Source organism: Doryrhamphus excisus, linkage group LG4 (genome assembly GCF_037039965.1).
Source record: "Doryrhamphus excisus strain RoL-2023G ecotype Guam linkage group LG4, RoL_Dexc_Guam_v1.1, whole genome shotgun sequence".
Taxonomy (NCBI): domain Eukaryota; kingdom Metazoa; phylum Chordata; class Actinopteri; order Syngnathiformes; family Syngnathidae; genus Doryrhamphus; species Doryrhamphus excisus.
The window spans coordinates 14,502,398-14,523,160 of NC_136360.1; the positions used below are offsets into that span (position 1 = coordinate 14,502,398).

Below are 20,763 nucleotides of genomic sequence, written 5' to 3' on the forward strand. Positions count from 1 at the left end.
CTTGTGATTTGCCTCCAGACTCTGGCCAAACTGACAGTGAACTTCCAAAGCAGCTTGTGCGACTCAGCCGGTGAGGTGGCCAACAACAGCACTGGAGCGGCGGCGGGTGAGCCGTGCGGTGCGCAGCAGCAGCAGTACTGCGACACTGGCTGCCAGACGGACATCATGGGAGAGGTACCTACGCTCCCAACTGTCGGGTGTGAGCCCTTTGGCTCTCGCTGTACTGAGGTCACATTCAGTCCTCATTAAGAGACTTCATGCGGCCTCATGTTCCTTTTCTCGCTCTCTGTGCGGTGTTTTCCTAGTACGCCGTGCAGGACTCCTCCCACCTGGTGGACAAAGTTAAACTCAACTGGCAGTACGAGGAGGCCAAGAAGAAGTAAGTGTGTTTTGGGCCGCTTTCACTCATGGCACCATGACAACAGGCCGTGTTGTGACAGAATGGACTGGCGCTCATATTGTATGAATATACATACTTATGTATACTTATACTGTATTCCTCTAGTCCAGTGGTGGGGTCACATGCTGAAATATGAAAGTATACTTACACATTTTGTAATGCAACACATGTAGATATGCTAAGAAGTCATATATAACTGCATCTCAGCTTGATCATATACTGTACATGAGAAAGACAATTATTAATATCAACGTCACTCATACTTTGCTCTTTTTTTCTCTTAATAGTAAATAGCCATATTTTCTCGTAACATTAGGACTTTATTCCGATCATTGAATAGTTGGAAAAAAATATATAATAAATTAAAGGCTGTTATATTATGAGAAACAATACAATGAACAAAGGTGCAGTTTGTGGAAGATTAGCTTGCGGAAAAAGTAGCAATGTTACAAAAATGTAGTCCAAATATTATGGGATTCAATTACGAAAAGAACATTTTCAAGAAGAAAGTTTAAATAGTTGGAAAATTTTACAATTGGAAATTTTACATGAGTAGAAGGAATGCTGCCAATTCATCCGGGACTGAAATTGACCGATACCGATCACATGGATTAATTATTATTATTATTATTATTATGCTGATGTTCATGTGCGCATACTTCCTGAGTGATGTTGCTGTTCCTCCTTCCTGCCACCAGGGTGCAAAGCATTCAGCACCAGCTAGCCCAGCTGGATAGCGAGAGCTGGTCGGGCCGGGCTGAGGCGGACCGCGATCGGGACTTCCTGCAACTGCTGCGCGAGAAGGAGGCTCTCCTGCAGGAGATCATCCTGGTCAGCCAGCAGCAGCACTCGCCCGAGACGCTGCTCCAGCTGGAGGAGGAGCGCCGCCGGCTAGAGGAGGAGGTGCAGCGGGCCCAAAGCTCGCAGAGCCAGGGAGCCAATCAGAGGTAACCGGGATTTAGATTCTGGGAACTTTTGAGGGGCAGTGGCAACCTAATCCATACACATTACCAGGAATTCTTGGAATTACTTTTGAGGGGCAGTGGCAACCAAATTCATACACATTACCAGGGATTCCTGGAATGACTTTTGAGGGGCAGCGGCAACCTAATCCATACACATTACCAGGAATTCTTGGAATTACTTTTGAGGGGCAGTAGCAACCTAATCCATACACATTACCAGGGATTCCAGGAATTACTTTTGAGGGGCAGTGGCAACCTAATCCATACACATTACCAGGGATTCCTGGAGTGACTTTTGAGGGGCAGTGGCAACCTAATTCATACACATTACCAAGAATTCTTGGAATTACTTTTGAGGGGCAGTGGCAACCTAAGCCATACACATTACCAGGGATTCCTGGAATTACTTTTGAGGGATAGTGGCAACATAATCCATACACATTACCAGGGATTCCTGGAATTACTTTTGAGGGACAGTGGCAACATAATCCAAACACATTACCAGGGATTCCTGGAATTACTTTTGAGAGGCAGTGGCAACCTAATCCATATACATTACCAGGAATTCTTGGAATTACTTTTAAGGGGCAGTGGCAACCTAATCCATACACATTACCAGGAATTCCTGGAATGACTTTTGAGTGGCAGTGGCAACCTAATCCATACACATTAACAGGAATTCTTGGAATTACTTTTGAGGGGCAGTGGCAACATAATCCAAACACATTACCAGAAATTCCAGGAATGCCTTTTGAGTGGCAGTGGCAACCTAATCCATACACATTAACAGGAATTCTTGGAATTACTTTTGAGGGGCAGTGGCAACATAATCCAAACACATTACCAGAAATTCCAGGAATGCCTTTTGAGGGGCAGTGGCAACCTAATCCATACACATTACCAGGGATTCCTGGAATTACTTTTGAGGGGCAGTGGCAACCTAATCCATACACATTAACAGGAATTCCTGGAATTACTTTTGAGGGGCAGTGGCAACCTAATCCATACACATTACCAGGGATTCCTGGAATTACTTTTGAGGGGCAGTGGCAACCTAATCCATACAAATTACCAGGAATTCTGGAAATACTTTTGAGGGGCAGTGGCAACCTAATCCATACACATTACCAGGAATTCCAGGAATGCCTTTTGAGGGGCAGTGGCAACCTAATCCATACACATTACCAGGGATTCCTGGAATTACTTTTGAGGGGCAGTGGCTACCTAATCCATACACATTACCAGGAATTCCTGCAATTACTTTTGAGGGGCAGTGACAACGTAATCCATACACATTACCAGGAATTCTGGAATTACTTTTGAGGGGCAGTGGCAACCTAATCCATACACATTATCAGGAATTCGGGTGTCACGGCACCATACTCACAAGATGAGATGATGCACAAGCTTGCGTCCACAAGAATGAGATTTTAACATATCTTTAAAAAAGGTTCAATGACTGGACTACAAACATGACTGGACTACAAACATGCACAACAATTCAAGTGTGTTTTTAATTGTTTACTGTCCAACAAAATGAAATAATAGGATACATATATATAGTATATACACACAGCACATACTGTACATCCATTCACACAATAACTTAACGTTGTTTTTCATATTTAACACTCATTTTTAAGGCTGGGTGGCTTTTATTTAGTCATGGACCATGATCAATTATCATCATAATCAATCAAGTAGTGCAAACCCTGTTTACTTTGCCTGTCCAGGATCCTGCAGCAGGAGAAGAGGAACGTCCTGCTGAGACAACTGGAGGAGGCCACACGCATCACCACCTACCTTCACTCGCAACTGAAGAGGTACAACACAACACTCTCTCTTTTCTTTTCTTTTCTTTTTTTTAGTTGTTCTTTAACTTCCTGTTTCTGTCACATGACCAGCCTGTCGGCCAGTTCTCTGACTGTGTCGTCCAGCAGTAGCCGAGGCTCGCTGGCATCCAGTCGCGGCTCACTCGCGTCCAGCCGAGGCTCGCTCAGCTCCATCAGCTTCAGCGACATCTACGGCGTCCCCCAGTTTGAGCGCCACGACGCGGCGGCGGAGACACTGGACCCCCACTTGCGCTACCTGCTGCCTCCGGAGGCTGTCGTGTCAAGAGACTGTTCCTTGTACGCTCAGGAGCCGCCGGGCCAGAGCAAAGCCAAGCGCTCCCACGACACGCCCCAGTCTCTAGCCTCCTTGTCGTCACGCTCCTCACTCTCCTCGCTGTCGCCGCCCAGCTCCCCCTTGGATACGCCCTACCACTGCGCCCCTCAGGACTGCCCTCTCACCCAGATGACGGAGGAGTACATGGAACAGGCAAGCCGTGGGCTGTTGGAGGGTCTGCGTGGGCAGTCGCAGCTGCCATCACACGCCGCCATGCTGTGTGGTGACGACCCTGGCGCCCTCGCCACAGTGCATCCTGCAGATGGAAAAAACCACAGAGACGCCACATCTCAGGGTGCTTTTACCGGTAAGCAGCACATACATAATGTAAATATTTGTCTGTCCATTCACATGCACACATAACGTGAGCATCTATTCACACACAATGCAAACATCTGATTTATGTACATACACACATATCATTATTCATACATGTATGTCAAGAAAATATACGTCTGGCCAAACCATCAGGCTATTCACACATTATGGAAATATTCGTTTGCACATCTACAAACACACATTATTTTAATATCTCTCCTACACAATGCACACACTTACATTTACATACAACATTGGTCTGTCCATTCACATACCCAAATCACCTATGCAAATAATAACGAATATCAATCTGGTCATTTGCATACACATGTTAATAACTGTTATATATATTTACACACACGCAAAATATAAATATCTGTGAATTTACAAACATGTAAACATGTACACACACATTGTAATCTGTATGTCCATTCACATACACACATACTAATTCATTAATTCATATCAGTCTATTAATGTACACATATAATCTAAACATGTCTGTCAATTCACATCTAAAATTTATAAAAAAAAAAAATGGAATTTTCTGTATTCTGGTGTCCAGGAGTGACTCTCAGGGGGAACAGCGCCAACAGGAGCAGCAGGAGGTCCAGGAGAGTCTCTGCAGGCGTCTCTGAGGACGCTCTGGCCACAGACAGTGGGGTCTTTGAGGCCTGGGGCAGGAGGTGAGAGGAGGTCCACTCGGCATTGTGAAACCCATAGCAAGACCTCAATTACTGCTATGTTGTCCAACAGGGCAGAGGAGTCTGAGGACATGTCCTTCATGAAGGAGCAGGCTTCTCTGAGTGAGCCCCCGCTGATCCAACTGGGACTCCTGTGAGGAACCATACAGTAACTCATCTTCACATATAAGAACCCAACTTCTCATGCTGTACTTTTATCCAGGTGGGAATCCACGTCTCAGTCTCTGCGTCTTCATCTGCTCCAGCTCAAGAACCTCAGCAGGTCCGTCGTAAGGGACGGATACAAAGTGTGAGTACAGTCGCTCTATGTTTGTAACCACGTCGTTGCAGGTGAGCATGAAGAATAAAAAGTATGTCATGGCAGCTTTGTGAAGGTGCACCTGATCCCGCTGGACGCGGGCCGGGCCTGCGCCTTCTACTGCTGCACGGCGCTGGATCCACAGCCGCACATGAGTTTGAACGAAGGATTCCGGGTCCCCGTCCCCGCCGATGCTTTGACAGTGTGCACCTTGCAGCTGTCCCTCTGCTCGCTGGGTCCGCAGGCTCAGGAGGAGCTCCTGGTATGTCGGAAGGATGCCTTCTGATGTTTGTGTGATAGCTTTGGAAAAGCTTGAATAAAGGGATGGAATGTGTGCAGGGGAGAGCGCAGTTGAGCCTGGTGGACTGTGAGGGGAGCACAGATATGGTTTACCACTGGCTGAGGGTCCAGACGTTCAGTGGGGTGGCCGAGTCTCAGAGGCCTGATCTGAGGAGCCTTGGCCAGCGGCGGCATCACGAAGGGCCGGAGGATGAACACAGGCCCAGAGCTGTGGTAATGTTGCTTATGAACTTCGAAATAAGGAAGTGTCTTGTCCCCAACTCCGGAATTTAGAGTGTCGACCACTGCAGTGATGTCCAAAGTGCGGCCCGCAGCGCATTTAAAACAAATCATTTAACAAGGAGCCTGATAACGTGATGTGTTCTGTGTCTCACTTTTGGTTAACTTGACTTTGTTGTTGGTCGTCGCAGGAGAGCGTGTGCACCCTGCTTTCCCGTACCAGTGCCAGCCTGGAGGAGCGTGATGCAGACCTGCTGAGGCTGCAGAAAAGGGAGGAGCCAGGGGCGGCGATGTCTGAAAGGTACCAGGATCCATCAATTTTTTTTTAAAGCCGTCTCAGGTTTGTCACCATCTCCTTTTGATGTTTTGCGGCTGTGTCCTCCAGGAGCTGGCAAGCTGAGTCGGTGGACAGCGGCTGCAGCAACAGCGCAGTGTGCACAGTGCCGTGCTCGGAGGGTCTCTGTGTCGCCACTGGAGGGCGCTGTGAGCAGTCGTCTAGCAAAATTGCTCCAGTGAAGGTCGTGTGAGTGTTTTTCTTTCCCTCTTGACGGGAAGAGGACATGACGAGTGTTTCTTATTGGCAGGTGGAGAAGGCCACCATGACGGATGGGCACTTTCCAGAACCTGTGCGAGTGCGACCCAAAGAGAGGGGCGGCCGCTGGGGCTATGCCTCACCGTTCATGCGGGGTAGCACCATCGTTCGCTCACAGACCTTCACTCCTGGCGCTCGCAGTCAGTACGTCTGCAGGGTGAGTTCAAACATCACTGATGTTTTTTTTTTTCATGAATCACGTGCAATATGACATATTTAGCACAGCAACACGTTTCATGATGAACAGTGCACTACGTGGCAGCCACCAGCGGAGGGCGCTATTACAGTGTCCCTATAGAAAGTATTCACAGCCTTTCACTTTTTCAGCATTTTATGTTACATCATTTTTTTTTCCTAATTTTTTTTCCCTAGAAATTTTACACACAACACCTCATAATGATAGCCTGCAAACATTTTGCATTATGTATAATATAATATGTATAATGTTAAACATTATGTTTAAATAATTTTATTAAATTAATAATTATTATTAAATAATTAATTAAATTAATAATTAAAATTAATAATTAAATTTAATACATGTATTATTATTTTCCTTTGAATAAATTTTCAATTCTTTAAAAAAAATTTTTTTCATGCATTAGCATATCCCAAAATTGAATTAAAAAATCATCAAAATGACAATAGAAAGACATGTATTTTTTTAGATCAAATATATTAAACATGAAAAAAACTAATTAAGGCATTCAATAAATGTATTGAGTGTATTAAAAACAAAAATTATGTATTATTTCATTAGTCAAACAGAAACAGATTTGCTTACATTCAAGTTTTCACAGCTTGGATTTGGGCACAGCAACAAGTTTCATGATGAACAGTGCACCACGTGGCAGCCACCAGCGGAGGGCGCCATTACAGTATCCCTTTCACTCTTTCAGCATTTTATGTTACATCATTTTTTTTCCCTAGAAATTTTACACACAACACCTCATAATGATAGCATGCAAACATTTTGCATTATATATAATATGTATAATGTTAAACATTATGTTTGCAAATGTATAAAAAATGTAATTTTCCTTTGAATAAATTTGCAATTCTTCTTCAGAAACAGATTTGCTTAAATTCAAGTTTTCACAGCTTGGATTTGGAAAATATAACAAAAATACATCAAATATTAATTTTAATGCCTAATAATAGCTCTATGCTGGTAGGCGGCCAATGGAGACCGATAGAGTGAGGTTCCCCAGGCAGGCAAAATGGGCATTTTAATTTAGTTTTGACCACTTGTTGCCTTTGTTTTAATATAAGTATTAAGTTAGTAGAACATTTTTGTGGTTCTTTTCAGTTGTATCGCAGTGACAGTGACAGCTCAACTCTACCAAAGAAGTCTCCTTTTGTCCGAAACACTTTGGAACGAAGAACGCTGCGCTATAAGCAGGTATGGAGGGTGTTGTTGTTGCTGGTTCTCTAGAAACTCTCCATATGTGAGCTTTGAGTGTGTTCTCTCGCCCCGCCCCGCAGCAGTCTTACCGCTCCTCCCTGGCCGAGCAGCCCACGCGAACCTCCCTGGACCTGGAGCTGGACCTTCAGGCCTGCAGGACGCGCCAGAGGCAGCTGATGGAGGAGCTGAGTGCCCTGAGGGAGCTGAAACTGCGACTGGAGGACCCGCAGGCCAGCGAGGCCAGCGAGCTGCCCCACTGGGCCCTGAGAGACGAACGCTTCCGCCACCTCCTCAGGGAGGCCCACAGACAGGTGAGGCATCGTGTGACTTCCCAGCAAGGATCCACCACTCATGACTCTTGTTTGCCCTCTTCTGCAGGCGAGTCAAAGCAAGCAGGAGCAGCGGCAGGAGGAGGAGGCCGGGAGGAGGCTCAGGAAGGCCTCCAAAGAAGTTCGACAGATGAGGGGGCAGAGCCACAAGGAACCCCTTCCTGTTCAGACATTCAGGTAACCTCCTCTTTTGTAACCGTAGCAACAAAAAACTCAACAGGCAGACATGGACTCCTCAACCATATGGGCTTCAAACACCATGTGGTTTGATTGTAGCGCCCTCCAGTGGTGTTGCTGAGGCCTACATGGCCAACCGTTTTCCTGACTAGTTTAGCTGACTTTCATTTTATAAGTGGTATTATATTATCTTACGGAAAAAAGTCATACTTTGAATGAAGTTGTAATATTCTCAGGAAAAACATTTTACTTTACTTTTCAAGCATGAAGGGGAAATATTCAAGAATTTTTTAAAAACTATATTTTATGAACAAAAAGATAAATGAGGGCTGCATGGCCGCCGAGTGGTTAGCGCGCAGGCCACACAGCTAGGAGACCTGAGTTCAATTCTACCCTTAGGCATCTCTGTGTGGAGTTTGCGTGTTCTCCCCGTGTTCTCCGGTTTCCTCCCACATTCCAAAAATATGCTAGGTTAATTGGCGACTCCAAATTGTCCATAGGTATGAATGTGAGTGTGAATGGTTGTTTTGTCTATATGTGTTTTTTCTTGTGTGGACTATATTGAGTGTGAAGGCGTGTCAACATTTCATGTCTAGAGGGCTCTAATAATGTTAAAAAACATAGTTAGAAGGTCGTAGACAAGTTTTCCATATCTAATATAACGGCAACTATAGGGGTGTTAATTCATGTCTAGAGGGCTCTAATAATGTTAAAGTGTATTTAGAAGGTCAAACAGGTTTTCTATGTCTAATGTATCATATTTTCTCTTATGTCTACTCTATTGGTTAATAGGAGTGTAAAGGTAACTATAGGGGTGTTATTTTATGTCTAGAGGGCTCTAATAATGTTAAAGTGTATTTAGAAGGTCAAACAGGTTTTCTATGTCTAATGTATCATATTTTCTCTTATGTCTACTCTATTGGTTAATAGGAGTGTAAAGGTAACTATAGGGGTGTTATTTTATGTCTAGAGGGCTCTAATAATGTTAAAAAGCACATTGAGAAGGTCGTAAACAGGTTTTCTATGTCTAATATGTCTTATTTTGTCTTAAGTCTACTATATTTGTTAATAGGAGTGTGAAAGTGACTATAGGGGTGTTATTTTATGCCTAGAGGGCTCTAATAATGTTAACAAGCATACTTAGAAGGTCTTAGACAAGTTTTCCATGTCTTATATGTCATGTTAGCGCTATTGGTTAATAGGAGTGTAAAGGTAACTATAGGGGTGTTATTTTATGTCTAGAGGGGTCTAATAATGTTAAAATGCATATTTAGAAGGTCATAAACAGGTTTTCTATGTCTATTATGTTTTTGTTTGTCTTATTATGTCTATTTTATTAGTTAATAGGAGTGTAAAGGTAACTATATGGATGTTATTTCATGTCTAGAGGGCTCTAATAATGTTAAGAAGGTCGTCAACAGGTTTTCTATGTCTAATGTGTCATATTTTCTCTTATGTCTACTCCATTGGTTAATATGAGTGTAAAGGTAACTATAGGGGTGTTATTTTATGTCTGGGGGCTCTAATAATGTTTAAAAGCATATTTAGAAGGTCATAAACAGGTTTTCTATGCTACTACCAAAATATTCCAGAATTCTACTTTGCGGAAATTAATTAATCACAGTAAAGTGTGGAACCAGCATGGCGCCATAAAGGAGTGTTTACTGTATATGGTGATGGCAATGAAAAATGTTTGCAGTTTTATTTTGAAAACAGGCAATAAAGCTGTGCATTCGATTGCAGAGAGAAGATGGCGTTCTTCACCAGACCAAGGTTCAACATACCTCCTTTGCCGGCTGACGATGTGTGACAGCTTCTCTGCGTCACGCGACTCCGCATGAAGTATTTGTGCTACTTTCTTTATTTTCTCTGACCCCCCTCTCACACACACACACACACACACACACACACACTCAAGTCGTGAAGTGTTTGTGGCCAGCAGGCAGCAAAAGAAGGCGTTGAAACAGGTTAAAAAAAAAAACAAAAACAAGACAACACTCGCTCACTGTTGATGAAGAAAGTCTTTAATTCCTGTTGGAGTGTCTTCTGTTTGCCAGACGGGAACAAAACTTCACCGTACTGTAACTTATTTTATAGTACTTTTCCTTGAAGGAAATAGAAAGTAAAGAAAAACCCCCAAATAAAACTGCTTCCTGCTTTTTAAGTGTATTTTGTAGCTTTGAACAAATAGCACTTGAGCGTTTTTACTTATCCTCATTCTTAAAAGAAATGTATTTACATCCAACGTCACTTTGTAATCCACTTTTACTACGGATGTGTTTTTGTGATTCAAATTAATATTATTTCATGTACTTTTCCATATACGGATGAAACACTGTATTCACGTTGTTGTTGTTGTTTTCTAACGAAGTCTGTATGAGCATCTGCAGTGTTGCCTCTTGTGAAAATAAAAGCATTCGAGCACTCTTTTGTTGGAGGCGCAGTGAACAACTACGTCTGACAAAACGATCATTCTTGCGGCCGGACGGGCTCTTTCAAAAGACAACCTGCAGGTGAACATGTCTGGACACCATCTAGATCTACATCTGGATCTAGATCTAGATCTAGATGTTATTGCCCAGGAAAGAGTTTCTATTTACTCCATCAAGTTATCATCAGTCCTACCTTTGAAATCTCATCTTACTGACAAAGATTGATTAAAAAAAAAGGATAATGCTTGGCATTGGAGTTGGGCCTTGGTTTAGGTTTAAAACTTTTGTTTTAAGTTGGGGATGAGGGCTAGGGTTTAGATTAGGGTTTTGTTTTGGCCTGGGATTTAGGTTTTGTTTTGGTTTAGGGTTGAGGCTAGCGCTGGGCTGGGGTTTGGGTTTTGTTTTAGTTTATGGTTGAGGCTGGGTTTAGGATTTTGTTTAGGGCTATGGTTGGAGTTGTGGCACAGTTTCAGGTTGGGATTTAGATTAGGGTTTGTTCTGGGCTGGGATTTGGGGTTTGGTTTGGTTTAGGGTTGAGGCTAGCGCTGGGCTGGGGTTTGGGATTTGGTTTGGTTTAGAGTTGAGGCTGGGTTAGGTTTTTGTTTAGCGCTATGATTCGAGTCTAAGCAGTTTCAGGTTGGGATGAGCGCTCAGGTTTTGTTTTGGTTTGGTTTAGAGTTAAAGCCAGCACTGGTTTTGGGTTTTGTTTTGGTTTAGGGTTGTTTAGGGTTTGTTTTGTTTTGGGTTTTGGTTTAGTTTAGGGTTGAGGCTGGGTTAGGTTTTTGTTTAGGGCTACGATTCGAGTTTTGGCACAGTTTCAGGTTGGGATTTAGATTAGGGTTTGTTCTGGGCTGGGATTTGGGGTTTGGTTTGATTTAGGGTTGAGGCTCGTGCTGGGCTGGGGTTTGGGATTTGGTTTGGTTTAGGGTTGAGGCTGGGTTAGGTTTTTGTTTAGAGCTATGAGCGAGTTTTGGCAGTTTCAGGTTGGGATGAGCGCTCAGGTTTTGTTTTGGTCTGGTTTAGAGTTGAGGCTAGCGCTGGTTTTGGTTTAGGGTTGTTTAGGGTTTGTTTTGTTTTGGGGTTTGGTTTAGTTTAGGGTTAAGGCTGGGTTTGGTTTTTGTTTAGAGCTACAATTCGAGTTTTGGCACAGTTTCAGGTTGGGATGAGCGCTCAGGTTTTGTTTTGGTTTAGAGTTGAGGCTAGCGCTGGTTTTTGGTTTTGTTTTGGTTTAGGGTTGTTTAGGGTTTGTTTTGTTTTGGGGTTTGGTTTAGTTTAGGGTTGAGGCTAGGGCTGGTTTTGGGTTATGTTTTGGTTTAGTGTTGAGGCTGGGTTTAAGGTTTTATGATTATGGTTTTGCCACAGTTTCAGTTTAATTGTTAACAAATGATGGTAAACACAAAATGCACAATATGTGATATACTAATATAGCCATTGATTTATGATACATAGTCATTAACACCTGCTGGATTACTAGCAGCTCTATTTATTAACATTGTGAACAATGTCTAAAAAATCCAAAACACTAGTGGTGTCATCGTGACACATGATCTTAAGTTTGGAGTTGGTGGGAATGGAAAGAATAAATGTGTGTCATTAACTCCAGTCACCAGAGCGGTTGAACAAAATGTGTCAAATGTCTGCATTTTGCAGTCAGCTGAGTGTTTGTTCTCCACCTGAGGGGGAGTTTTATCTCTGCATTTCTATCTCCTGCGGTGCATGTGGAAGATCTACACAGTCTCCTCCTACAGGACGTTTCCCACAGGCCTCGTGTTCTCACAGCAACACAATAAGCTGCAGTGTTCTTACTCCAAACACATGTTCATGGAAAAGTACTTCTCATGCAACTTCAACCCCATCGTCTCCAAACTTGGTGTACATACACAGCAGGTTCGTAGACTTTTGCGGGCCAGAAAGTATACCGAAAGCATCTAGTTTGAGGTCAAAGGTCAAACCCGTGGCAAGGTCAAAAGTCTATCTGCGGCAAACCGTGTGGTGTTGTACGTCCCTGGAGAGGGCTTTCCAGATTGATAGTTCTTAACCTAAAATGGTATTTCTTGTCAGTCATTCTTACTGGTGGATTGTGTCCAACGCAAATGCAACACACAATGCTACTTGACAGTAAGGAGGCAAACGGGTTGAGAAGCACCAACACTGGTTTTAAAGGGTGTTTATACTTTGGAGACACATTGGAACAGGGATTCAAGTGGTTCACCATCATGTCACTTGATCACAGCGCCCTCCAGTGGTGATGCTGAGGCCTCACACCATTCAAATACATTCATTCATTCATTTTCTACCGCTTTTTCCTCACGAGGGTCGTGGGGGTGCTGGAGCCTATCCCAGCTGTCTTCGGGCGAGAGGCGGGGTACACCCTGGACTGGTCACCAGCCAATCATATATCACATATAGACAAACAACCATTCACACTCACATTCATACCTATGGACAATTTGGAGTGGCCAATTAACCTAGCATGTTTTGGGAATGTGGGAGGAAACCGGAGTACCCGGAGAAAACCCACGCATGCACGAGGAGAACATGTAAACTCCACACAGAGATGTCCGAGGGTGGAATCGAACCCTAATCCTCCTAGCTGTGAGGTCTGCACGCTAACCACTCGTCCGCCGTGCCGCCCCAATCAATTGCAGTTTAGATTTCTTTAATCACACTATTATGCATCCATCCATCCATTTTTTTATGCCGCTTAGGGTCGCGAGTATGCTAGAGCCTATCCAGCCAATTAACTGAGCATGTTTTTGGAATGGGGTCGAGTGATTAGCGCGCAGGCCACACAGCTAGGAGACTTGAGTTCGATTCCACCCTCGGACATATCTGTGTGGAGTTTGCATGTTCTCCCCGTGCATGCGTGGGTTTTCTCCGGGTACTCTGGTTTCCTCCCCCATTCCAAAAACATGCTAGGTTAATTGGCCACTCCAAATTGTCCATAGGTATGAATGTGAGTGTGAATGGTTGTTTGTCTATATGTGCCCTGTGATTGGCTGGCCACCAGTCCAGGGTGTACCCTGCCTCTCGCCTGAAGACAGCTGGGATAGACTCCAGCACCCCCAACACCCTCGTGAGGATAAGCGGCATAGAAAATGAATAAATGAATACTTTTCTGAAGGATTCTTTCATGTATTCTCCATCTATGAACAGCTTCCTCCTCCTCAAGGCTCTCCTGTGCCACCACAACGCTAGCAGCTGTACTTGACTTTGGAGGTTTCAGACACTTCTTCAACGTATGTTTGCTCTTCACAACCTTCCCTAGTATACCCCAAATGGCTCCCTTACATTCGAGTACTATGCATTCATAGCCTTGCGATGAGTCGGATATTTCAAACTCTTTTTGAAAACTCTTCATATATTTCCTCCGCTTTGGTGTTTAAAAAAAAAAAAAAAAGAAACAGATGTCGGTGTGGGAGCCCCACAAGGAGGCTGATGAGCCGCATGCGGCTCCAGAGCCACTGCGTGAGCACCATTGATCTAGCCTACGTGTGTGTATGCAGGTAAACTCAAGGCCCGGGTGCCAGATTCGGCCCACCATATCATTTTATGTTATCACGATGTGACTCTTGTAAAATTGCCACTTTTTATCATTAGATTTTTAGAAGTTTTTCTCAGAATATTTTGACTTTATTCTTGTAAATTTTTTTCATTTTGATGTTTTTTACCCCCCTGTGGCTGTAAAGTTATCCATGTCTCCAAAATGAGAAAAAATAGGCATGAAAGACGTTTCTCACGTTCCATGTAGACCATCGTCGGTCCGGACACCTCTGCCCCTGCTGCCCATTGGCACAGGAAGGAGGGGGCGGCAAAGGGGCGGACCACTCGCCTCCTGGCCTGCATGCTTGCCTTCAGCAGAGGACATTTGTTCCTTTGAGTGGCAACACTTTGCACCCCCCCCCCCCGCAACCAGCCTCTTATCGAGCGAGTGGCTCTCGGTGGAGCGATGGAGCAGTGTGTTCGCGCCCTGGAGCTGCTGGGCATGCTGGTCTACGCGGGGGCCTGGCTGTGTGTTCTGGGGGCCACTGTATCTCCGTGGCTGAGCATGTCCACGGAGCTGCTGCAGGTGGAGAGATACGAGCTGGGCCTGTGGGAGACGTGCGTGGTTCAGGATGTGGGCGGCATGGAGTGCCGGCCCTACGACAGTCTTCTGGGCCTCTCTCGGGACCTCAAGCTGGCCCGCGTACTCACGTGCACCTCCCTCGCCACGGGTGTGCTGGGCTTCCTTGTGGCCATACCGGGACTCTCCCTAGTCAACAGCTGCGAGGAAGACGGCGGGACCAAGAGGATTTTGACCATCATCGCAGCCATTCTGGGGATTCTCTCCGGGGTGCTCTGTTTGATCCCCGTCTCCTACGTGGCCCATCAAGCCGTGGTCCGCTTCTTTGATGACACAGTGCCCGACGTTGTGCCGCGCTGGGAGTTTGGGGACGCCTTGTTCTGTGGCTGGGCAGGGGGCTTCCTCCTTGTCATGGCCGGCCTCGTCCTGCTGATCTCCTCTTGCTGGAGCTCCCAGGCGGAGCCGCCTCGGCCGGCGCTGCAGAGAAGGAACCGGGGTATGAACCCCATGCTGGCCAGGTCCGAGTACGTTTGAAGAAAAGTCAATCTCGCTTCAAGAAACATTTCAATCAACCAAATCAAGCTCAAGACAGCAACTCTTTCAATGATTCTCCATTTCAATGACATTGTAGAAGCTTTATTGTACATTTTCCATGCTAATTGACTTGTATGCATTGAAGGGATCAATATATCAGATATCACATAGGAAATACAAGCACACAGATTTCCTGATTTGTAAATAGACGCAATGAATGTTTTGTCAACTTTTTTTTGGAAGAATTGTTTCATCAACATGCTTTGATATTTGATATTTCATTCCTTTTCCACGCTAGCTAAAAATGCTGTGATTGCAAACCATCCAGATATGAGTTACTTCATTAACAATTAATGTGCACAATTATAAAGATTCAAAGCCACACACGAGGCTCAGCTGCAATTATTGTTTAATAACTGTTTTTGTAAAACAAACAAACAAACAAAAAGAGTCACATTTTGTTTTTTCTATACCAGGCCACTAGATAGCGATGTTTCTTGGTTAAAAAAAAGCTATTTGTGTCCGACTGTGACCCATGCTACCAAGGCTGTTGGACACGTTAGAAACTAAGAGGTCAACTTTTTAGCAACATTTGTTGTCATGTTAACAAATCAAAACCACACTTTTAAATATTTAATGAATTATTTAATGAAGGCGTTCGGTGAAGCCCGACTAAGTTTCCCTGGGGAACACATTTACTGTGACACTGCACGAGCAGGAATTTTATTTACGTCTTACATGGCTTATTTGCTCTTATTCTGTCTCCTTTATTGGGTCATAAAGCCATTTAAAGCCGCAAGGAAGTATGCTGTCCAGAAAAATACAAGGAAGTGCTAACATGTGAGTCAATGTTATCTTATTTATGTCCCATATGTCTTATTCACACTGATTTATCTACTGTATTGGGTAATGTAAACGCAAAGGTTAACTACGGGAGTGTTTTTGTCTTGAAGGCTGTTAAAATGTTTAAAATCGCAACAGGTTTTATGTGATCTAACTACGAAGATATTAAGTTTATTAATATTGAATTCTACTTCACAGAAATTCATTTATTGGGTGCGGAATCAATTAACCGCAGATTAGTGATGGTCAACTCCATTCCTTTTGACCACATCCAATATGGCGGTGACTATGATTCAGCGGGGAGTCCCTAAAACGAATGACGAATGACAGCGAATGACAGGAGGGCGAAGGACAGACGGTGTCATTCCTGCATGCCACCACAAGGGGGAGTCCCTAAAACGAATGAGGAAGGACGGCGAGTGACGAAGGACACACGGTGTCATTCCTGCATGCCACCCACAAGGATGGCGAATGACACACTTCTGATACGGAATGAAACACGTTTAAACAAAACAAGGCACTCATCCAGTATCATTCCTTGATCTAAATGACAACTATGGTGATCGGCACATTTTTAATACGGAATAATACAAATTTACAGAGATACAATTCTCTCTCATTCCTGAATCACAGTGAAACACAAGATCGTTATCCTGCTTCCCACCTACAAATATGGGGAATGACACACTTGTAATCTGGAATGACACATCTACAAAAAATAAAGCCTGCGTTCAGTGTCATTCCTTAATCTAATTGAAAAGTATGGGGAATGACAGATTTTTGATATAGAATGACACACATTTACAAAGAACAAAGGCCGCAAACCGTGTCATTCCTGACCTAATTTATAAGTATAGCGACTGAAAGGCTTTAATGTACACTTATACATATTTACATAGAAGTCAGTTACCATTCCTTCTCATTCCTCAATCCGTGAAAGACGGCGAATGACAGGCCTTTAATGTACTGTAAGGAATGGTAACTGACTTAATTTCCACCTTTCCGATGTGATGTGCTACAGCGATAAGGAGCCGGATTAAAATAACTGTGGCAGAGCTGCTTGCCAAGAGGCTCTGAGGAGAAAAACACAAGGGAAGTGGTTCAAAAGGAAATAATAATAGGAAGACAAGTAAATTCCTGTGGAAATTTTGATGGGCATGCAATCTGTGCTGTGAACCTCGGGCCCGGTGTCTTCTGTGCCACGCCGCCGAGCAATGCCGTGTGTACATTACATGAGGAATTTAGCAAAAAAGCAAACATGCAAAAGCAAGCATTCCTACATCATGCCACGTGTATGTAGGCCTTTACACTGGAGTAAAATAGCCAAAATTCCAACATGCAACAGTTAGCATGGTGACACCTAGCAAGATAGTCGTCACCATGCTAAATGCTAGTAGTGTCCACACATGATGCCATGTATGTAATCTGATTACTTTTGTAATCAGATTACTTTTGTAATTTTTTTCAGTCATTTCATTTTTCGAATTTCACAATAGTAAAAAAATTCACAATAGTTATCAAATTACTATTGTTACTATTGTACCGGAGAAAGCCCACGCATGCACGGGGAGAACATGCAAACTCCACACAGAGATGGCAGAGGGGTGGAGTTGAACCCTGGTCTCCTAGCTGTGAGGTCTGCGCGCTAACCACTCGACCGCCGTGCCGCCCCACTTTCTAAATATTTTTTATTTAATTATTTTCGGAGATTTACATTCTTAATTTTTTTATTTAGACTATTTATTCTTATTTTATTATAGGTTGTTTTATTCAATTGTATTGCCTATTATGTATTTGTGATATATTATTCTTTTTGTTTTTAGTGAGCAATTTCAAGTTAATCTGATTTGAATGACACATAAATACTAGTTGGCTCACTCGGCTTCTATTTCAGTTCTTAAGTTTTATAAGATTAATTAAAGATGATTTATTTCATTTAAGTTGGAAAAAATACTCCAACTGTTCTCTTCTGTAGCCTTGCCCAGTGGCTAAGCAGCTGACCCGTGCTGCCATTTCCCTGGGCCGTGGCGTTGTGTTTTGACGTAAAGCTGTCCTCCAAACCGTTGGGGTGAAGTTTTGCCGTGGGCGATGATTGAAGAAAGGCCGGACGCCGCTGTGGCAACGCAGCGTGAGCCTAATACCGTCAGACTTCCTGCTCTGACTGAGCTAAGCTGTGTTTAATGAACGCTTTCATGGAAGAATGCACGACAGCTTGCCCTCGCCTCCGTCCCACAAGTTCTCTTGATCACGCACATTTGCCAAAAAGGTGGAAAATTGGCTACATAACAACAATCAAAAGAGTCATGTGGCGCCACCAAGGACTCCACACGCCACGTCGCTCTCAGAAGGTCAAGCTCATTGTGGAAGCCGCAGTCAAATGTCGTACTTGTCTATACACTTCCTAGTTCCTCCTTCCTGCCCACAGCCACTCGGGGCACACAACCCAATCCATGTTTGAGACTTATGACTTATGACGACTTATGACTTAAGACTTATGACGAAAATGATTGAATGAACATGTGCTTTACAATTTTAGGTAAGTGTATTTCATTATATGGCTTAAGGTTTGTAGCTTTTTATAGAAAACTGAATTAACATTTTACATCGTTTTATATTTTGATACTTCCCAAAAATATGATATAAATATATAAAAAAGAAGTAAATATATATTACTATATATAATTATTATATATTATTGTATATAAATTATATATAAATAATATATGCTAAGGTCCATAGCGCCCATCCCTATTGAAGGCCTTCATTTGTGTATTTTTCAGCATATATGCGTCATATTTTCATCTTGACACCTGAGATAAAGATGAGATAAGATTAGATATCAGGTCACTAAAGACATCAAGTTCAGAGAGCAGATACAAATCTTAGTCCATGTTGATGTGCAGTACTGTTCATCAGTCAAAGTACATGAAAGTACACGCTGACATCGTGCATGGAAAGTTTTTTTTACACTCACATCCATGTGGTGTAAAATATTCGGAATAAACCACCAGAAAAATGATCATTTCTAATAAATATATCATGATAATTATAATATCATCATGTATTGTCATCTTCAATCAAAACAAAAGGATCTGATTTTTTTGGCATTCCACACATTAATTCATTTTCTACCACTTATCCTCACGAGGGTCGCTGGAGCCTATCCCAGCTGTCTTGAGACGAGAGGCGGGGTACACCTTGGACTGGTAGCCAGCCAATCACAGGGCGCATTTTTGTAATCATATGCACTGTATTATTTTCATATTTTCATTTCACCCTCCCAGTCTGACTCAGATGGCGCCCCCTGCTGGATAAGTATCATGCATGTTAAAGGGTTAACTATTGTGCTCATATTTCAGCCCTTTGTATTGAGTTGTGGTGTCCAATAGAGCAGCTACACACAATAACCTTTTAGAATACAATACCAAGATTTTCCAGAATCTGCACCTATTCCAACTGTATTTCCTTTGATTTGTGCTTCCTGACAAAACGGTCTGTTTTAATCTATTCCACCCACTGTCCACTCGCTGTGATTGGTCACACGCCCAAAGTGCTTCCTCACTATGAACCACATAAGGAAGTCTGCCCCTTTGTGACATCACAAAGTAACAGTTTTACCACGCCTTTTGAAACTGAGCGTTTTGAACCATGCCAAACTTCTTTCAGGTCTCACTTCCAAATGCACAAACCTCATTATCTGAAACTAACTCAAACGATGAGGTAAAACTGCCCCTTAGAGTTGTGTTAAGAGTTGTGTTGGTGGTAGAATCCAGGTTGATGCTGCACTGCTCTTACTGTATGTTGGAGCCTCTACTTTCATAGAAGTGGCCCCAAGTGGACCTTCTTGTTCAACATGTGGTTTTGACACAAAGCTCAAGAGGCTGTCCGCCTCCACTCTGCTGCTGCTGCACTCTGTGTGTGTGTGTGTGTCTATGTGTGTGTGTGTGTGCATTAGGCAGCCTCTCCAAACTCACGTGTCTGCTCCGCCTCCTCCTTCCTCCAAGATCACATGACAGACGCCTGCCAGTCGTGTAGGTTCTCACCTTGCATGGGTCATATATCATACTCTATGTCCTGTGCATTACACTTGCACCCTGCACAACCCAACAAATATTCTGTTCTTGACATCATAAATTATATATATATATAATAAATTACTTTTTTCATCGTCAAAGTGGGCTGTGATATAGAATTTTACAAATATATATTTGCTTTAGTTGTTTAAATAAGGGGCCATCCATAATTTTCAACATTTTCAACAGAGTACAAAGAGTACTCTTTTGAGCAACCCCCCCCTAAAAAGAGTACAATCCCAAATGAAAAATGTTGATAGGTCCATGACCAACTGACCAACCAATACAGCCAGGAAATTTGAACATATCCAATCGTGTTCTCTGGCTGTATTTTGGGACTCTGGCCAATCAGTCACTGCCCATCAACATTGTATTGAACACGAACAAGATAAAAAATTATATCAAATGCCTCTTTTTTGTATTTTTCTTTCAAGAAAATACAAATGTATTACAAATTTGGTCTTTTTGTATTGTTCTTTCTATCAAATGATACATGTAGAAAAGTCCTGATGCAACAACTGTTTTCCACAGGATTTTTTAAACAAGGGAATACTTCTTGTATACACACACATGATTACTCAAGGAGCAGAAGAGTTGCCCCTGGTTTCCAAAAGCCTGAGGAGATAAAATCTTCTTTGAAATGATGGACACAACCCTTGAACTCAACTCTATGCGAAGTATGCAATAAAGATGCCACAACTGTTTTGAAAAGGCTTAACAATCACACCTATAGTCTAGTCCGTGTATCACAGGTAGTGAAAATCACATTGATTGTTACTGCACTGTCCACAAAGTCAAATTCACCACCACAGAGTCATTCAGAAAATGGCAATCACAGCCAGGTCCATGCCCAAATATAGAAAATAAACACAGAGCTGGTGAATAGATTCAGGATGGTCGGTTTAGTTTTGATCTTCTCCATTTTCGCAACGGCACTTCAGAACA

At 43.1% G+C, this 20,763-nt stretch overlaps 2 protein-coding genes across 2 annotated transcripts in view; both read left to right on the plus strand.

Annotated features, from left to right (window-relative positions):
* The window catches only part of wwc3 (WWC family member 3), a 37,396-nt gene extending 27,096 nt beyond the window's left edge, over positions 1-10,300 (plus strand). The window contains exons 7-23 of the mRNA XM_058073478.2: positions 19-174; positions 306-379; positions 1,099-1,347; positions 3,099-3,188; positions 3,270-3,838; positions 4,415-4,535; positions 4,606-4,686; positions 4,756-4,842; positions 4,918-5,113; positions 5,191-5,364; positions 5,562-5,671; positions 5,756-5,888; positions 5,955-6,119; positions 7,272-7,364; positions 7,448-7,678; positions 7,746-7,873; positions 9,617-10,300. Of these exons, the coding sequence (XP_057929461.2) occupies positions 19-174; positions 306-379; positions 1,099-1,347; positions 3,099-3,188; positions 3,270-3,838; positions 4,415-4,535; positions 4,606-4,686; positions 4,756-4,842; positions 4,918-5,113; positions 5,191-5,364; positions 5,562-5,671; positions 5,756-5,888; positions 5,955-6,119; positions 7,272-7,364; positions 7,448-7,678; positions 7,746-7,873; positions 9,617-9,683 (2,724 nt within the window). The 3' untranslated portion in view covers positions 9,684-10,300. The remainder of the gene's footprint in view (positions 1-18; positions 175-305; positions 380-1,098; positions 1,348-3,098; positions 3,189-3,269; positions 3,839-4,414; positions 4,536-4,605; positions 4,687-4,755; positions 4,843-4,917; positions 5,114-5,190; positions 5,365-5,561; positions 5,672-5,755; positions 5,889-5,954; positions 6,120-7,271; positions 7,365-7,447; positions 7,679-7,745; positions 7,874-9,616) is intronic.
* A 3,436-nt stretch (positions 10,301-13,736) lies between these two features.
* On the plus strand, positions 13,737-15,320 carry cldn33b (claudin 33b). Its single transcript, XM_078789898.1, has one exon. It carries the CDS (start codon positions 14,255-14,257, stop codon positions 14,900-14,902), a length of 648 nt encoding a protein of 215 aa, XP_078646024.1. The 5' UTR covers positions 13,737-14,254; the 3' UTR covers positions 14,903-15,320.
* The last annotated feature ends 5,443 nt before the right edge of the window (positions 15,321-20,763 follow it).

What these genes read in the sequence shown, in the direction of transcription:
- cldn33b (XM_078789898.1), top strand. Translation starts at nt 14,255, where the DNA reads ATGGAGCAGTGTGTTCGCGCCCTGGAGCTGCTGGGCATGCTGGTCTAC.